Source organism: Rhinatrema bivittatum, chromosome 4, assembly GCF_901001135.1.
Source record: "Rhinatrema bivittatum chromosome 4, aRhiBiv1.1, whole genome shotgun sequence".
Classification (NCBI taxonomy): domain Eukaryota; kingdom Metazoa; phylum Chordata; class Amphibia; order Gymnophiona; family Rhinatrematidae; genus Rhinatrema; species Rhinatrema bivittatum.
The window spans coordinates 461,851,632-461,871,189 of record NC_042618.1 but is presented as its reverse complement, the minus strand read 5'-3'; the positions used below and the strand labels follow the sequence as shown (position 1 = coordinate 461,871,189).

The 19,558-nt window shown below is 44.1% G+C and overlaps 1 protein-coding gene across 1 annotated transcript in view; it reads left to right on the top strand.

Annotated features, from left to right (window-relative positions):
* Positions 1-19,558, top strand: part of ZDHHC17 (zinc finger DHHC-type containing 17) — a 156,784-nt gene that overhangs the window by 66,538 nt on the left and 70,688 nt on the right. The window contains exon 5 of the mRNA XM_029597144.1: positions 1,298-1,442. Coding sequence (XP_029453004.1) covers positions 1,298-1,442 — 145 coding nt within the window. The remainder of the gene's footprint in view (positions 1-1,297; positions 1,443-19,558) is intronic.

The following is a 19,558-nucleotide window of genomic DNA, read 5'->3' as shown; positions in this document are numbered from 1 at the left end:
TGTAAGTACCGTTTTAATTTAGCAGAATGTACTGAGGTCAATATAAATGCTACATGTTCCTCATTAAATGGCCTTTAAAGTTTAATTATTTGTATCATACAAAACCAAGAATTAAATGAAATACATATTAATGAACCTGCCAACAAATTCAGGGCAGATGAAACTGCTGGCTCTTTGTGCGGATGTGTGATCACAAAGAAAGTGTGTGAACTCCAGCTCGGAAAGGCGACAGGTAGCAGACTGCAAGACTTAGATTTGTTGGCTTCCATTCAATTTGTTCTAGAGATTGTACAGCAAAAAATATTTGTAGAGACCTCTTCTGCAAACCGTGCGCAGTTGTGAACAGTCAAAAGAATCACCTTTGGTAGCGATTACAATATGTTAGTTTGCTAGGAGTAATACCATCCATAAGATGAATTTTGCTGGAGCCTGTACAGTTTTCAGCCCCTGCAAACCCAAATAACACATTGGAGTCACCAGTAAAAGCACCTAGGTCATCTCCTGCCTAATCAATGCCCCCAGAAGAGAACGTAAGCTTCATCCAAGTCTGAGTGGTTCAGCTTGTTCATGTTTTTAAAATAAATTGTAAACCAGTTCAGCCAGAGAGATGTGTTCTCCAGCATGGTGGACCATGCAATTTGGGAAATGCTGTTGCTGCTTCCTCAACACTTAGTTGAGATTACGTTTAATTGAAATCCACATAAATTGTTTTCCTAGCTTACCCTAAGACGCATCATAAAAGGACTGTCTTTTTAATGTCATTTGAACTAAAGTAGCCACTCAAACCCTCCCTCTCCCTAGAGTAGGCTCCCATTTACCATTAAGATGAAAGGAGAAGGAGATCAAGAAGAACATAAATAATATACTTTCTAAAAAAAAAAAAAGGTTTGACTGTTGTTTCTAATAATAATCTTTGCACTGCTCTACTTTTCCTTCTGCTGATGGGGGTGATGCATGGAGCAGAGTCTGCTCAGTGCTAGGGGACATTTTTCTGCAAGAGAGAGCTTTTAAAATAGAGCCAAGTGATGCAGGAGCGCGTTTGCTGTGAAACATAATATAGATATATTTTTTGAGAAACGCGACCTTTGTGTGATTTTTGACCTCTTGAGAGCAGAGGGGCCCACCTGAGAAAAAGGGGAACATACTTCCAGCTGATGTACACAGCAGTAACAAGAACAGAGCTTTACATTTCTTCATCAGGCGTTTGCATACCCAAGTGTCAAAGTAAATAAAAGAATATCTACAAGTGAATGTGTGGTGAAGTGATTGACTCTGTGCACTCTCTCTTCTGCTTTAGACAGGGTCACTTGTCCATGGTTGTACAGCTGATGAAGTACGGGGCTGATCCCTCGCTCATTGATGGGGAAGGATGCAGCTGCATTCACCTGGCTGCTCAGTTTGGACATACCTCAATTGTTGCTTATCTGATAGCGAAGGGACAGGTAAATACTTAAACCTCAAGGGTGGGCGGGGCAGGCTGGAATATGGACAGCCCACAAATCCATCTGAGAAATCCCAGCTTGACTCGCATTTTGGGGTTTGATTCACTTCTCAGTACTTGTCCGGTACAGATTTATTTTTCCTCTTGCTTTTGGATATGGATGTTCTCATACACACAGTTATGTTTAAAGAATCCACGGGCTCACCAATCTGCTAAAATCTGGATTCATGCAGAGGAAATCAGAGGTTTGAAATGAATCAAACCTGCTTCTTGTCACTCGAGTACATTCAGGTTAAATATTGACAACTTGGAGGCAATTCATGCCCACCCCCAACTGAAATATAGATTGGACTTGTTGAAAGCAGCAATAAGAGCTATCTGTTTTTATTTTTTGATTGAAAAAAAAAAAAGAAAAAAACTATGCCTGCCCTTCTTTTTTTTTTTTTTTTTTACACAAAAGTGACTTTTTAAATAATTTTAAATTCCTAGCCTCCTAGCTTCCTATCAGGTCGCTAGCCATAGGATATGAAACAGATATCTTCTCATTCAATGCAGGAATTGTTCATAACACCTTCATTAACTTAGACACAACCATATAACAGCAGGCTCACAGTATTCGTAGTCAGTCTGGTCTGGTCAGAATATACCAGTTAGGTTTTCACATATATTGCAAATACTACCAACAGGTTCATCAGGGTGCTTCACAGATACACAGAGTTACGAATCTTCTCATCTAGGTTCCACAGCACGACCCCCAGCCCTCCAGTTGCCAGCAACACTGGGATATCCCCAGTGATCCTTCATGAACTGCTGAGGACCATTCTGAGTCCTCCCAGATGAGGCCTCAAGTCTGGCTGAAGGCAATCTCGGCTGCAAATAACCAGACCCGTCCTGTGGCTCACGGGCAGGGCACAAGCCCTTCAACAGGGCAGTCCCCAGTTCAAAGCCTGGTCTTGCTCTTTTATTTCAGATAAGCCAATGTACTGAGTAGAGGGGTACACCAGGTTGGCACCTCAGGGAGTCCTGAGACCCTGAGGAGATGGGAAGAAGATGTATAAGCTGGTGCACAGCAGCGATTATACATCCTCCAGCATTTGAGGACCCATAAAGAGGTGCAGTGTAGGTTGGAGTCAAAGAAGCAAGAAGAAAGGTGAGCAGGACCTGGACTGCACCGTACACTGTGATCCATTTTACAGATTTCTTCTAGGCAGAGTGTCAGAAGGAGAATTTCTGGTTCCAGAGAGGAAGATGCAACGTATTCAAATATGTGGGCCCTCAAATTTTTACCAAACATCCACAGAACTTCCAAAAGCAGCATAGAGGAGTTTGTGATGAGAAGCAGGCACAGGATCCACAACCAGTGGCTACTTCTCATTATTAAATAGTTGGGGGTTGTGATAGCCACCTGAGCCTCTCAACACCCCGTTTTATTTAGTGCTAACAGCTTTTTAAAAATTAGATTTTACTACTTTCAAGTAAAGAGTAAAGGAATGAGAGCAGGTGGAAAATACTTAAATATATAAGGAAGCATACAGTGATGCGGGGGAAGTGGTGAAGCCCCTCTCTTTAAGGCACATGGAGAAGCTGTGGAACTGGAAGGAAGTGACATCATGAGAGAGGGAGGATGTTAGCTGAATATTTAAGGAGACGCCCCCAGCTCCAAAAAATGTAAAAATATGACACACAAGAGTCTGGGGAATAAAAATAATAATGTCCTATCTATGTTTTTTTTTTGTTATCCCTCATTTGTTTATCATTACTCTTTATCATCAGACATATAGAAATGTGCCAAGCTCTTTATTAGGAGGGAGTGGAACTGGTGCTAAGGTGCAGTAGAGAATGCAACAGCTTCTGTAGTCATCTGCTGAGCACTGTAACCATAGTTAACTAGCATAACTCCTAAAGCATGCAGCTGATATTTTGTGGGATGTATTGCTGGCCATTCTTCTTTTCAGCAAAGATGCTAACCATCTGTTAACATATTTTGACTGCTTGGTTGCATCAATGGTTTTGACTTTCTTCCGATGTGTCAATCAGTCAACAGCAGCAGATGATAGTGGAACTTTTGTATTCCTGTCCCCTTTTTAATTGCATTTCTCATCTAATTGAAGCTATAAAAGCAGTCGGGGACAAATCCAGTTTGGAGGGAGGAATGCTGCATACTAGTTCTTATAATGGAAGCCTAGCTTTTGGAAAAGGCTTTAGTAGAAACAAATTACTTTAGTTCCAATGAGTATTTAACGGCTCCTGCAAGATGGTTTGACATATAAAAACAATCACTAATCAGATCCGATCTACGAAATCCGGTAGTTATCAAATTTCCTTATTTAACAGGTGCTTTTTTATGGTTTTGCCATTTACCAATTTATAATCTAGCTTGAGAAAATGCAGTTGGTAATCTAGTATGAGGAAAAAGCAGTAAAAACATCCCATAGATGATTTTAGAATGTACCTGCATCATTGGTTTAATGACTAGCAAATATGGTTGTGCCAAACCTGTCAAATATTAAGCATTAAAAAAAGCTCATTAGCAGTACTGGCTTGGCAGTGCTGTGCTCTACTATGCAGGGAGCTGGGTTCAATTCATGGTTTAGGTATTCCACGCCCAGACCAAGGCTGACATGGTTGCAGAGGCAGTGCTCACAGCGTCTAGGGTGGGAGGAGTCATAATTGTCATCCACTGGTCACACCTAGTGAGCCGATTGAGGGCTCATAATTGCAGTTTTCTAGAAGGACTGAGCCCTGGTGCCTCGGTCCCGACTGAGGGCTCTTTCCAATGGTCAGACTCAAAAGTAAGTTGGGAGGGAGTATAGAGTAGAGGGAACAAGCTCCAGGTAGCTAAGAATGAAGGCTCATTGCACCAGATCCCAGCCCTGGTTCTGATTTGAGCTGGAAGCACAAAAGATCTGGAAGAAGCTGACAGGTTGAAAAATAAGAGCCATTAGGCACAACAGTCTGAGCTGCTGCCTTCTTATTTAGGGCCCGATGTGATTTAAAAAAAATAAGTGCTGAATTTCAGCATGTTTTCTTTACTCACGAGCTAAAAGAAAGTTAATTACCAATGTTGTAAGCTAATGCATCACAAGTTTTAAAAATGTGCACTAACTCAAAAATATGTGCATAAAACATGTTTTTATACAATGTTGTATACAGAAAACATGAATTGTGCACAAAACCAGAGTCCAAGTCCCCTGAATTTCAGATTCGGGAGAACACTAGACTAACAATAGCCTCAGAAGTGTGAGTCAGCTTTACTCCTCCTCTGACCAGGAATTAAAGTTCCTGCATTAAAAAAACAACACTTTTAAGCCTTCAGGACTTTGGTGCACTTCTTTGCATTAGGGACCAGTAGCTAATGTCTTCAGTAACCTGGGGTTTGCATGAAGGCATGCTAAAATGTATCCACATTTTTGTGCACAAAACTTCTTGTTGAAATCAAGAGTAAAGTTGTATGCAGAAAAATGTGCATAGAACAGCATGTTAGTATGTGTACACAGCCTAGTGCACCTTATTATATTGTTGCCTTGTGTTTACACTCGTAGCTTTTCTGCTAAAAGAGTATGAAGACCCTCTGTCTAAGATGTTGATTTGAAAAAGTGCTATTGAGGAATCCCCCAGTAAGCTGGCTGGCATCTGTACGTTTTATCTGGTTCTTTGTCCACTGTTGCAAATGATTATCAAAGCATCTGATAGAATCTTACTAGAAACTTCATACAGAGCAGCATTTTCAAAGGACTCATGTGGACAAGCATGTACGATTCCTTCAAATTCTGGCAGAAGCAGCCAGCGTCCCTCTTATGAAGGAGGTGGAGGTGAGCGCACACAGCTCTGTGAGAAGCACAGGTCATGAAATCAAATAATGGATTACTGGGCCACTTCTAATTTGAAAAACAAATCCCACAGGCTGCTCTTTTCAAATATGATGAATGGGTTGCAGTTGTTTGACTCATTCTAAAGACTGCTGGATTCAGAGGAACCCTTTCTGTTTGTACATAAATGTAAGAAACCACCACTGATCCCATAAAACACATGGGAGATGCAAGCAGAGTATGTGTGTGAATTTTTTTTAATTAGAAATAAAGACCTATAATAAAACCAAGATAAAAACACAACTAATTTCCATTCACTACACTGATAAAACTGTACATACTGTCCTACAAATATAAGCACAATGTAGTTTGCAGTTTGGATCCACCATTAGGAATGTGCATTCACTGGTCATTCGTTTTGCAGTACGCGCCTACATTTTTCATTGTACGAGCAACAAACAAATAAACAAATGAAATGACTGACCAACGAATGCACCATATCTCAGTTTCAACATCTGCAATTGTTGCATGCAAGACCTTTTGGTCTGCTAATTGTTGAGGATGGCCCCTGAAGTTGCAGAAGCTTGCTGAGGCCAACTCACAACCAATGAAATGTTCTCATCATTGGAATGGATGGACACAAGATGAAAAAAAAGAGAACCACCAATGGGGACTTAATTTAAACTTTTTTTTTTGTCTGTTTGAGGCATATGACTATTTTAAGATCCTTTTAAAATTTAGAAAATAGGCTTCTGCCTAACTCTCATAGGTCTTACCTTCAGTGGAATGCTTCCTCTCCACTGTTTGTTTGTTTTTTTTCCTTTTTGTAAAATCTCTCTCTCTATCAGTATGCCTCTGAAGATGCTGTGCAAATCACAGTTGACAAGTTTTGTTTATTCTACAACAGCAGCAGGGGGGAGGGTCTGGAGATAGCTCAGCAGTATGGACTTTACCAAAGGAGCGAGCTGTGAAATTCCAGAGCTGTGCACCAGTGAAGTTTCAGGTTTCTACCTCCGCAGCAGCCGCAGGGATGCAAAGAAACATCTTGCAGAAGTCCATCCCTTCTGGCACATCTATCCTCTGAGATGAGGCAGGAGAGGGAAGAGAGCTGCAGTTCCACTGTTAAGTCAGCTGGCGACTTGGGATCTGAGCAGAGTCAAGCTGATTCAGACAGAGCAGCTGTTTAGGTTTGTAATCACCGCCCTGGAGACTGTATAGTATGCAGTTTAGGATTTTAAAAAGTGTCTTTTTTCCTGAGATCCTTCAGGGAAGAATACACACTCTGGAAGCAAAATTGGAGTCTCAGCAAGGGGGGGGGGGGGGGTTAAAACTGTTTCCACTAATTTTTTTCAACTTCAGGATCAAATTAAAGATTATTATACCTATTAAAATTGTGGTGGCAAAAGATAAGCTAATTTATTTTATCTTTTTTATTTAAAGCATTTCTAGTCTTTCCCAGCTAAATGGATGCCCAAGGCAGTGTAAGCCATTATTTACTAATTTATTTATTTAGGAACTTTTTTATACCGATATTAGTGGTTACATCATATCGGTTTACATCGAACTGCAGGTAGAAAGTACTTGGAACAGGGAAGGGGAGGGGGACTGCAATTAAACCAGAAGCCAAGGGAAAGAAAAGGAGAGAGGAACTGGAGAATTTAACTGGAGAGAAACATGTTACCTTAAAGAATGTAACAATTAATGACTTAGAGGCAGTAATGAAGCGATGGGATTAGTGCGCAGGGGACCTAATCTGGGTTTGCCTGCTTGAAGAGCCAGGACTTCAGCTTTTTCTTGAATTTGATGGAGCAAGGCTCGAGGCGGAGATCCGTAGGTAGTGAGTTCCTAAGGGTGGGGCCTGCAATGGAAAGAGCTCGATCCCTGGTAGAGGTGAGGTGTGCATTTTTAAGGGATGGGATGTGGAGAGTACCTTTCAGGGTTGCTCTGGTGGGGCGGTTGGAGGGGATGAAACGGAGAGGCTCGTCAAGCCAATTGGAGTTGTGATTGTAGATGGATTTGTGAATAATGGTAAGGGTTTTGTAGAGGATGCGTGAGGGTATCGGGAGCCAATGGAGATCTATAAGGATGGGGGTTATGTGGTTGGATTTGCGGGTATTAGTAAGAATTCTAGCAACAGCGTTCTGCAGCATTTGTAGCGGTTTTATGGTAGAGTAGGGGAGGCCTAGAAAAAGGGAGTTGCAGTAGTCCATTTTAGTTGAGAGGGTCGCCTGTATAGAAACATAGAAATGACGGCAGAAGACCAAACGGCCCATCCAGTCTGCCCAGCAAGCTTTCACACTTTTTTTTTTTCTCTCACATACTTATCTGTTTTCTCTTGGCTCTTAGTAACCTTTTTTATTCTATTTCCCTTCCACCGCCTCCATTAATGTAGAGAGCAGTGTTGGAACTGCATCTAAGTGAAATAGCTTAATTAGGGGTATTAACCACCGCAATAAGCAAGCTACACCCATGCTTAACTGTTTATTCAGACTATGTAATTCAGTCCTTGTTGATTGTTGCCTGAATATAGATCCACCTTTCTTCATTCCCCCCTGCCGTTGAAGCAGAGAGCTATGCTGGCTTTGCATTGAAAGTGAAGTATTGGTCTTGCTCCCCTGCCGTTGAAGCAGAGAGCTATGCTGGGTATGCATTGAAAGTGAAGTATCAGCTTTTTTGGTTTGGGGTAGCAACTGCCGTAACAAGCAAGCTACTCACCGCTTTTTTGTGAATGCAAATCCTTTTTTCCACATTTCCTCATTGCCGCTGAAGCTTAGAGCAATGTTGGAGTTGCATTAACCGTGTGTATGTTTATTGAATAAGGGTATTATCACCAGGTAGTAGCCATCGTTCCCGTGCTGCTTCTACGTATCCTGTGTGTGATATGAAACCATACCGTTTGATGATCACTAGTGCTGAGGTTGGCGCCTACCTGGACATCAGAGACATTATCTCCATTTGTGAGCACTAAATCGAGTATAGTTCCCTCTCCCATGGGTTTACCATTTGTTTGAACAAAGCCCCTTACAGGGCATCCACTATTTCTCTACTATTGTTATGACGGTGTTACTATGTATGACGGTATTTACTATGTTACAATACTAAAAAAAACCATTCAGAGGATAATTTTCATGCCAGCACGCAGGTATGCCGACTTGCACCCAGGGACATGGCCATTTTATAATATGCGCGTGAATGTTCTGAGCGATTTTAAGTGGGCGCGCACAAATGCCACCTCTACTGCGTAAGTGGAGGGATTTCAGTAGATGCGCACCAACGCAATTACCAGTTTCCTTGGTTCATTCCCAGGTAAAGGATAGGACTTCCTAACCCCCTTACTTAAATAGCCTTCCTTTTATCCTCTGGTACCAAGCCTTCACTCCCTCTGGTATAAGCCTTCACTCCGGTTTACAGGTATAACAACTGTTTACATATAAAAACAACGGTTTACATTAATAATTATACTAGAATGGTATAATAACTATAACAGCCAATTTTTTTACAACGTTAACAGTAATATAATGTTTAACATTGAATATATTGATTGTGTAAGGCGAGATAATATTTTCTAGAGATAATAGGATATAGTGATTATGTTGTCTGAGAGGATAATTTATGGTATTTCTCTGGAGTTGATTTGAATGTCATGAAAACATGACAGTTTAAATAGGGGGGGGGGGGAAATGTGTGGGGGTTAAGGTGGGTGAGATTAATTAGTATGCTTTCATGGCTAAGTAAGAGCGTATGTAGACAGAATTTCTTAACTCCTATGAGCCCTGGGGGCCTCAAAAGTAGCTGCTATATACATATTATAGATGAGGGGATAAGGAGGCTGAAGTGATGCATAAAGATGGTGGTGTTTAACCTATCAAGCAACAACAAAAGGGAGCCAAGAATGGTCCTTTATATACAATAGCAAATCAGCAAAAGGTATCTGCCAAAACTTTTTTAACAACGCTAGACACCTTAGTTACAATTTATGTGGAAAATGTGGAGAAACCGCATTAGCTAGCCTGACAACGTGCTATGCACTTAGCAAAACCGTCCGGTCTTTTAATCATTTGCGGTTTGTGAAGGCTATATAGGAGCATCTGAAAATGCTTCAGCCAGAGATGTAAGAAAAAATGTTGGTATTAAAATATATATGTTATGTCCATCTGTACCCGTTAGATAATAATAATTGACCCGACAGCGGCCGGTGTTTCGCAACAGGATAGTTGCTTCTTCAGGAGTCAAGATGACAACAATAGATTTTCTAAAGGTAAATAATACAGAGTAATCAGACTTAATATGCCAAAAAAGAATTTATAGGTTACTTAACTTTTATGTAGACGGTGTAGCGAACCTTTTCATTTGGACAACAGGTCAGTGGTGCGGGACAGAGACCGCATTGAACCAGTTTTGGAGATTAAATAGCCCGCTAAGTGCATAGCACGTTGTCAGGCTTGCTGATGCGGTTTCTTCACATTTTCGACATAAATTGTAACTAAGGTGTCTAGCGTTGTTAAAAAAATTTTTGGCAGATTCCTTTTGTTGATTTGGGTGTTTAACCTATGCCATCTTTATAGGCTTGTCGAATTAACCAACAGGCTGATACATTAACCCGCGATTGGACGCGCGTTTTCGACGAGCTAGCGTTACCCCTTATTCATTAAGGGGTCAAAAACGCGCGTCCATCCCCCCTGAACCTAATAGTGCCCGCAACATGCAAATGCATGTTGATGGCCCTATTAGGTATTCCCGCGCGATTCAGAAAGGAAAATGTCCAACCAAGCCGCACATTTTACTTTCAGAAATTAGCGCCTACCCAAAGGTAGGCGCTAATTTCTCTGAGCACCGGGAAAGTGCACAGAAAAGCAGTAAAAACTGCTTTTCTGTGCACCCTCCAACTTAATATAATGGCGATATTAAGTCGGAGGTCCTGAAAGTTACAAAAAGTTTAAAAAAAAAAAAATTTGAAGTCGGCCCGCGGCTCGAAAACTGGACGCTCAATTGAGCGTCTGCTGTCAAACCCGCTGACAGCCGCCGCTCCTGTCCAAAAGAGGTGCTAGGGACACGCTAGTGTCCCTAGTGCCTCTTTTTAACTATTTTTACCGCCGACCCTAATTTGAATACTGAATTGCACGCACAAGAGAGTGGCCTGTGCCCGCTCTCCCGCGGACTTTACTGTATCGGCCCACAAGTTTTGAGTAGTTTTTTAAATAGTTTTGTGTTTTGTAGTCTTAGGTTTTCTGGTATATAACTTAGCGATGGTATAGAAAAGAATTTAAATAAATAAATAAAGATATTCTACAGACTTGGACCGGCTATCGAGACTGCTCTTTCTCTTACTGTAGTAAGATTGGCAGACGTGACTGAGGGGATAGCTAGCAGGGCTTTATTTGTTGATCTTGTGTTACCTTGTGGATTATGTTTTTGTATTACAGTATTTAGGCAATTGACTTCGTTGTTATGTATTGATTTGTGTATGATGGATAGCATTTTGTACTCTATTCGTTTTTCAGTGGGTAACCAGTGCACTTCTTTTAGTACGGGGGTGATATGTTCTGTTTTTTTGTGGCCGGTAAGCATTCTAGCTATGGCATTCTGTAATATTTGAAGCGAACGTGTGGTTGTTTTGGGCAGGCCTAACAGTAGCGAATTGCAGTAATCAGGGATTGTAGTATGGTTCTAAATTCGGGTTGGTTTAGGCGATTCTTCTGTTTGTATTTTCTTCTACATATATAATTGGTTGCGTGTATCTTGGTATTGCACTGCATATAATGTAAAATTTGAAAAAAAGCCTTATAAAATAATGCCCAGTTTGGTTTGCTTATTGGTCTTGCAACAGCAGATGGTGCTATAGGACTAATTAAACGCTTTAACCTTGTAATAGCTATGAAATTTCTTTCCTGTGTGCTCTGTGTTGTACACGGACTCTCTTTGGAGAAAGCAGACGCTCAGGACAGCAGCCATATTCTATGTTCTGTGTGGCGCACACCAGAGGTGTATTTAGCACAGCTGCGGAGTGGCAGAAACATCCCAGCAGTACAGAGGAGTTACAATGCACTCCGATAATTCACTTGTCCTGGACAGGGATCAGTTCCTCTCTTAGAGATCATGTCTCCAAAAGCAAAAAGTGTAGAAACACCAGCTACCAATAAAACAGATGGAATGACTTTGTTGTATGAGTGGCTGCTCCTCCCTTCCCTCTAATTCAAAGATAATTTTGATGGCATTTTCCTCACTAGACAGGTACATCACCACCATGACAGGAATGAACCTCGTTCGTAAGCCAGGGTATGTTAGACATGATCTCAGTCTCTTACATTTACTGTTAATGCCCTTCTTAATACTTGCGTTGTACCAAAGGGTTCCTAGGATGTAATATGTGCAGGCAACATATCAAGGTTCACTTGGAAGTCCTTTTTTAGCAGGCCAGTGTCATCCAGTACAATTGGAATCATTTCTGCCACATTTTCTAGGTCTCTGATTGCATCTTTTGGTACGAGGATCTCATTTCTTGATACTGAAACATCTGTTAGTGCTGTCATGTGCTTTTCTCCTTTACCACAATATCTGGTTTTCTTGCATCAAGCTTTTTATTGGTTGGAATAGAAAAGTCCCAGGTGATCACAGCTCTTCATTTTCTACAGTTCTCTCAAGCTTGTGATATTCTAGTGCATACAGTTTCCAGTGGCTGAGCCATCCCACCTTATTATACTTTTCTATGTACAGGCCTTCTGACATCAGTGATGAGAAATGTAACCTTCCCTGTACGTACCCGGATCAGTCCAGACGGTGGCTTATGTCCCCCGTCCAGCAGATGGAGTCAGACAAAGCTTCGGAGGGTGCTGCCTTATAAACCAGTGCACCCTCTGCCATTCTTCAGTATCTTTCTGACTCCAGCAGATAGGAGTAGGGGAACCTCTGATTCCCCAGTAAATTGATAGGAAGCTTGATTTCTTACTTTTCTACTTTTAAGCTTCTTCCTTCATTCGATGGATCAAGTTGTTACATTTAAAAAAAAAAAAGAAAAAGACTACTCATAGCTTGCAGACAGATGTTACTTTTTCTCACTGTCTTCTGTCCTTTCCCTGTTTGGCTGTACCGGGGTAAGTTTTTTGTTCTTGCTTTGTTTTTACAGGGATAGTTTCTAACTCAGCTCTACTGGGGGGGGGAGATGCATGTTGGAGGTTCCAACCTCTCCACCCCTGCCGCGTCCCGACCCGCTGCCCCGAGAAGCACATTCCTTGGGGCTGCCAGCCACAGAGAAGGTTACATTCCTCTGTGTCGCCTGAGAATTTGATCGGGTCGGTGAGAGAGGGCAAGCAGAGGTTTTTTCCGCTGCCCGCAGCACTGCCTGCTAATTTCCTCACGGCTCCCCCCCCCCCCCTTCTGCCATGCCGAGGGCTTACCGGTGTTCAGCGTGCGGTGAGCCCGGATCAAGGCTCTCTCGTGAGGGGATATGCACGAGGTGCCTCCCCAGTGGGGAGGGCCCCTCTCAGCCGATGGAATGCTCCGTTTCGCGCTCTCAGGCGCGCCTTGACAGGCAGAGGCTGGCCCTGATCCCGCTTAGTGCAGGAACGGCGACCATTTTGGATGCAGAGCCAGCTGCCCTGGCGCTCCCAGAAGACAATTCGGAAGGCATTTCTTCACTGTTACCGCTGGTTTTAATACCAGTTCCTCCTCTGGGACCCTTCTTACCATCAGGGGATCTGTTGCGACCGTCACTGCGACTCCTCCTGCTCTTCACGGACGCCTGGTTGCCGCGGTGTCCGCCTGCCGTCCTCTCCAGCGTCCCTGAACTGGTTTGGGTGCTACCTCCTGCCATGTTCTACAGATACCTTGGGGCGCACGCGGCCCTCATTCTTATTTCTTCATTGGTGCGTTCCTCTGCGGTGTCCCCCTGTGATAACGTCACGCTGCCCGGATATTTAAGCCTACATTTTATTGCTGGCCGTTGAGTTAGCAAGGGGAATTCTTAAGATGGGATTCGCTCTCCTTACCCAGCTACTCTGCCCCTCCAACTTAATTGGACTCTTTCTGCTAATGGGGTACCCGCTCCTCGGGGGCCTCTTTTGCTTCTTTCAGGTCGCTATCAGGTAACCGGTACTCGCTCCTCGAGGGCCCATGTTCCCTGACACGTTGCCTGCAACTATCTCCTCTTCTACTTGGAAGAATTCGCTACAGACATCATCAGTGAATACTACTATCATCCACTCCTCAGAGCTGTCTCCTTGGAATCAGGTACTCGCTCCTTGAGGGCCTGCCTCCGTTCCAGCGCCAGTGCCATCTCCTGTGTGAGTACTTTGCCAATGAGTCTCCCTGCTCCCAGGGATCTGGTACTCGCTCCTTGAGGGCCAGCTCTCCCTATCTCGGGCTTCTCCATATTTGGGACTCTGTGAATGTTCTATTGTACTCATTCTTTCAGTTCTCTCCACTACAGCACTGCTACTGGAGGAACCGCTGTTCCAGCGCCTGGGGAATACTAGTCTAGGGTTACATCTTCTACTCACTACTGCCACCTCTGGTGGCTTCTCAAACTGTCTAAATAAAGATAAATCTGTGTTTGTGTGTTAAAGAGCTGAGCCTGACCTGTGGCCCCTCATGGGATTTCCCCCCCGTGGGCGTGGTCAGTTGCCACAGTGTCCAAGGGTCCACCCAAACCTCACTAATTATAACAGGATCCCCCAGTTTTGCCTCCCTTGGGCCCACCTCCGTTTTCCACGGACTTCGTGCTTCTACTTCATAGTGCCTATCTGGCCAGGATGACCCAGCCTCTGGATTTGGCAACAGGGCCTCTGCCTCCCAAAGTGCTCAGGACGGCGGATTCTCCTCCCGTGGGAGTCTCCCAGGGAGTAGGGGGCTTAGGGGCGGGGACACCTGTGCCCCTCAGGGGTCCTCCAGGGTATGTTTGGTACAGACCCCTGAGGGGGGGGTGGATTTTGTTCTGGACCTGGATGATTCCCTGCTTACTTCTCAGATGGAAGGGGATGATCCTAGAGTTCTGCGGATATTCCAGAGAGACGAGTTGGACGCCCTCATTCCACATATCCTGCAAGAATTGGATACTGAGGCCCCTCTGGACCCACCTGGTCCCACTCCTTCGGTGAAAAAGGGAGACACCGTGCTTGCGGGGCTACGCCCTCTGGCCAGAGCTTTCCCTACCCATCCTACTTTTCTTCAATTGTTGGCTAGGGAATGGGATTTGCCCGAAGCTTCACTTAAGGTCAGCAGAGCAATGGAAAAGCTATACCCCCTCCCTGAGGACTTTCTGGAGCTGCTTAAGGTCCCGAAGGTGGACGTGGCGGTTTTAGCAGTCACGAAAAGAACAACCATTCTGGTGACGGGAGGCACAGTTCTGCGGGATCTGCAGGATAGGAAACTAGAAGTCTATCTCAAGAGTGTTTGAGGTTTCCACACTGGGAGGTCTGGGCGACCATCTGTAGCTTGCTAGCGCAAAGAGTGGGACTTTGCTGGGTGCAACAGCTACTCACCTCACAAGAGCTACCGCCGGAGGAAGCACAGCAAGCAGACCATCTGGAGGCTGTCATAGCCTATGGAGCAGATGCGCTGTATGACCTTCTCCGAGTTCTGGCCAGATTAATGGTCTCGGCCCGACGCCTTCTCTGGCTCCGCAACTGGTCGGTGGATTCCTCCTCCAAGACACAGTTGGGATCGCTACCTTTTAAACGGAAATTTCTTTTTGGGGACGACCTGGACCAGATTATCAAGTCCCTCGGAGAGAATACGGTTTACAGGATTCCGGAAGATAGGCTGCGGGCTACTAGAATGTTCGGTGCCTTCAGAAACCGGTTCCGCAGTCAACGCCGTTTCCGCACTACAAGACAGACGATGCCTTGGGCGCCTTCTTCCCGATCTCAGTCCTGGTCCCGTTCCTTTTGAGGCCGCAGACCGGCACGTGACAGGATGGCCCAAGGGGCAACCTCCAAGTCTTCACAATGATGCCAGGCTGACCCACTCCCCGACCCCCAGGATAGGGGGGCGGCCCTCTCTTTTCTACGAGGAGTGGGTCCAGATCACGTCCTGGATATTCTAAAGCACGGCTGCGCATTGGACTTTCCTCGACCCTTAAGAGACAGATTCCTCTTCTCTCCCTGCAGACCACCACAAAAGCAGCTCATTGTGCAACAGACGCTCAACAGGCTCCTAGCCCTCGGAGCGATCCTCCCAGTGCTGCCAATGGAAGTTGAGTCCAGCCATTATTCAGTCCACTGAATAATAGCCGCCCAATTTTGGATCTCAAGATGGTCAACAGTTGCTCATGGTCCCACATTTCAGGAAGGAGACCTTGCGCTTAGTGATTGCGGCAGTACATCAGGGAGAATTTCTCGCCTCCCTGGATCTGACAGAGGCTTAACTTCACATTCCCATCCTCAAGGGGCATCAGTGCTTCCTTCGATTCAAAATACTGGGTCAGCATTTTCAGTTCCAAGCTCTACCTTTTGGCCTGGCGACCGCCTCCCGGACATTCACAAAGGTAATGGTGGTGGTAGCGGCAGCTCTCCTTTGGGAGGGAATTCTGGTTCACCCATATCTGGACGACTGGCTCATTCGAGCAAAGACCTTGAGTCAGTGTCACCGGGTGGTCGACAGAGTTGTACATCTCCTACAATCCCTCAGTTGGGTTGTCAATTTCGCCAAGAGCATTCTTATTCCATCTCAGTCTCTGGACTTCCTGTGAGCATGGTTCGACACAGCGGCGGGCAAAGTCTTCCTGCGACCAGACTGGGCCCAGTCACTCCTAGCGCAAGTACAGCGCTTCTCTTGCCTCTCCTTTCCCACGGCTTGGGATTACCTACAGGTCCTGGGATCCATGGCATCCACTATCAATCTAGTGCCCTGGGCTTTTGCACATATGCGTCCTCTGCAGAGAGCATTACTCTCCTGATGGAGCAGCTACAAAGGTAAAAAGTGTGCAAGAGGCATGGTCATTGTTAAAAAAAAAAAAAAAAAACACAAAAAAAAAACCCATCCTAGAAGCACAGTCCAGATGTATCCCACACATTAAGAAAGGTGGAAAGAAGGCAAAGTGATTACTGGCATGGTTAAGGGGAGGTGAAAGAAGCTATTTTAGCCAAAAGATCTTCATTCAAAAATTGGAGGAAGGATCCAACAGAAGAAAATAGGATAATGCATAAGCGTTGGCAAGTTAAATATAAGACATTGATAAGACAGGCTAAGAGAGAATTTGAAAAGAAGTTGGCCGTAGAGGCAAAAACTCACAGTAAAAACTTTTTAAAATATATCCGAAGCAGAAAGCCTGTGAGGGAGTCAGTTGGACCGTTAGATGATCGAGGGGTTAAAGGGGTACTTAGAGAAGATAAGGCCATCGCGGAAAGATTAAATGATTTCTTTGCTTCGGGGTTCACTGAAGAGGATGCTGGGGAGGTACCCGTAATGGAGAAGGTTTTCATGGGTAATGATTCAGATGGAATGAATCAAATCACGGTGAACCTAGAAGATGTGGTAGACCTGATTGACAAACTGAAGAGTAGTAAATCACCTGGACCGGATGGTATACACCCCAGAGTTCTGAAGGAACTCAAAAATGAAATTTCAGACCTATTAGTAAAAATTTGTAATCTATCATTAAAATCATCCACTGTACCTGAAGACTGGAGGGTGGCTAATGTAACCCCAATATTTAAAAAGGGCTCCAGAGGCTATCCGGGAAACTACAGACCGGTTAGCCTGATTTCAGTGCCAGGAAAAATAGTGGAAAGTGTTCTAAATATCAAAATCACAGAACATATAGAAAAACATGGTTTAATGGAACAAAGTCAACATGGCTTTACCCAAGGCAAACCTTGCCTCACAAATCTGCTTCGCTTTTTTGAAGGAGTTAATAAACATGTGGATAAAGGTGAACCAGTAGATGTAGTGTACTTGGATTTTCAGAAGGCGTCTGACAAAGTTCCTCTTGAGAGGCTTCTTGAAAAAGTAAAAAGTCATGGGATAGGTGGCGATGTCCTTTCGTGGATTGCAAACTGGCTAAAAGACAGGAAACAGAGTAGGATGAAATGGACAATTTTCTCAGTGGAAGGGAGTGGGCAGTGGAGTGCCTCAGGGATCTGTATTGGGACCCTTACTTTTCAATATATTTATAAATGATCTGGAAAGAAATACGACGAGTGAGAGAATCAAATTTGCAGATGATACAAAACTGTTCAGAGTAGTTAAATCACAAGCAGATTGTGATAAATTGCAGGAAGACCTTGTGAGACTGGAAAATTGGACATCAAAATGGCAGATGAAATTTAATGTGGATAAGTGCAAGGTGATGCATATAGGGAAAAATAACCCATGCTATAGTTACACTATGGGGTAGATTTTTTAAGTTATGCGCGGGCATAGATTTGTTTGTGCAACCCGGTGCAAACAAATCTATGCATGTTATAAAATCCAGGGTCTGTGCGCGCAGGGAGGTGCACAATTGTGCACCTCCCTGCGCACACAGACCCTGCGCGCCGAGCAGCCAGCCTCAGAGGGAACTTTTTTTTTCCGGCCCCCCCCCCCCCCACCTTCCACTCCCTTCCCCTACCTAACCCACCCCCCAGCCCTAACTAAACCCCCCCCACCTTTGTTCAGAAAGTTACGTCTGCCATTCCCCAATCCGGGGGCTGGTTCGGAGGCCTTGGCCTCGCTTCCAGAACGCCCCCGGGCCGGCACCACACCCACTGACACCGCCCCCGGAACACCCCCGAATGCCGTACCGCCCTGGGACTTACGTGCGTCCCGGGGCTTTGCGCGCGCCGGCGCACAAGTCCCCTGCACACGTAAATCCGGCTGGTTCAGTGTGCTGCGGCAGTCAAAAAAGCAAACAGAATGTTGGGAATTATTAGAAAGGGAATGGTGAATAAAAAGGAAATGTCATAATGCCTCTGTATCGCTCCATGGTGAGACCGCACCTTGAATACTGTGTACAATTCTGGTCACCGCATCTCAAAAAAGATATAATTGCGATGGAGAAGTTACAGAGAAGGGCTACCAAAATGATAAGGGGAATGGAACAGCTCCCTTATGAGGAAAGGCTGAAGAGGTTAGGACTGTTCAGCTTGGAGAAGAGACGGCTGAGGGGGGATATGATAGAGGTGTTTAAAATCATGAGAGGTCTAGAACAGGTTAATGTGAATTGGTTATTTACTCTTTCAGATAATAAAAAGACTAGGGGGCACTCCATGAAGTTAGCATGTGGCACATTACTAATCGGAGAAAGTTCTTTTTCACTCAATGCACAATTAAACTCTGGAATTTGTTGCCAGAGGATGTGGTTCGTGCAGTTAGTATAGCTGTGTTTAAAAAAAGATTGGATAAGTTCTTGGAGGAGAAGTCTATTACCTGCTATTAATTAAGTTGACTTAGAAAATAGCCACTGCTATTACTAGCAGCAGTAACATGGGATATACTTAGTTTTTGGGTACTTGCAGATTCTTATGGCCTGGATTAGTGGGCTTGATGGACCCATGGTCTGACCCAGTATGGCATGTTCTTATGTTCTTATCTTTAGGTTTAATTTCACTACTGCTCAGGCATTCCTTTGTCAAGTTTTGATCCACATGTGTTTCTGCAGTAACTCTTTATTTTTTCTACTATGTTTATGCTTTTGCTTCTCCCCAGACAAACAACTCTCAGTATACTTAATTCCGCTAACATCTCAGCGTTGGTTTGGAGCAGGCAACGTATTTGTCTTAGAGTAATTTGCATAAGTACAATCAAAGCTTGTGAAACCAAACCGTTTTTCTCTTGAACACTGAGATATAGTAAACATTTTATTTAAAGGTTCATATTCTTTCTGGTGTGCTTCAGTGGAGCACATTCCATTCTATCACGAAAATCACCTGGCAGCAAGGTTAGCTGTACACCCTTCTTTAAAGTAAGCCTTTCACCATAGTTATACCCACTAAATACAGTGTCTGAGGAACATAATTCATGGTCTCATTAGAAAATGAAGTGTTTTGTTGAACATTTTGCTCCTTTTGTATTGTGACGCGTGTTTTCCTGAGGGTGTTAACTGTAAAGAGATAAGTAGAGGAACATGAATGCTAATGCAGCAATACTAGCAAAAACTTTTTGTAGATTGTTCCTTTTAATAAGTTGTTTCAGTTCCACCCTGTGAACCCAGAGTGCAGGACACGCTAGTGCCAGACAGCCAGTGCTGCCGCAATATAGATGCCTGATACACCTTAGCCTTATGAGTTGTGATCAGCCACAGAAGAGGGTGACATCCTCAGATGGTGCTGAGATGGATAGCTTTCCAAGACCACCTCATGCAGCCGTCATTGCTGTGCGACTCTCCTCAGTCTAT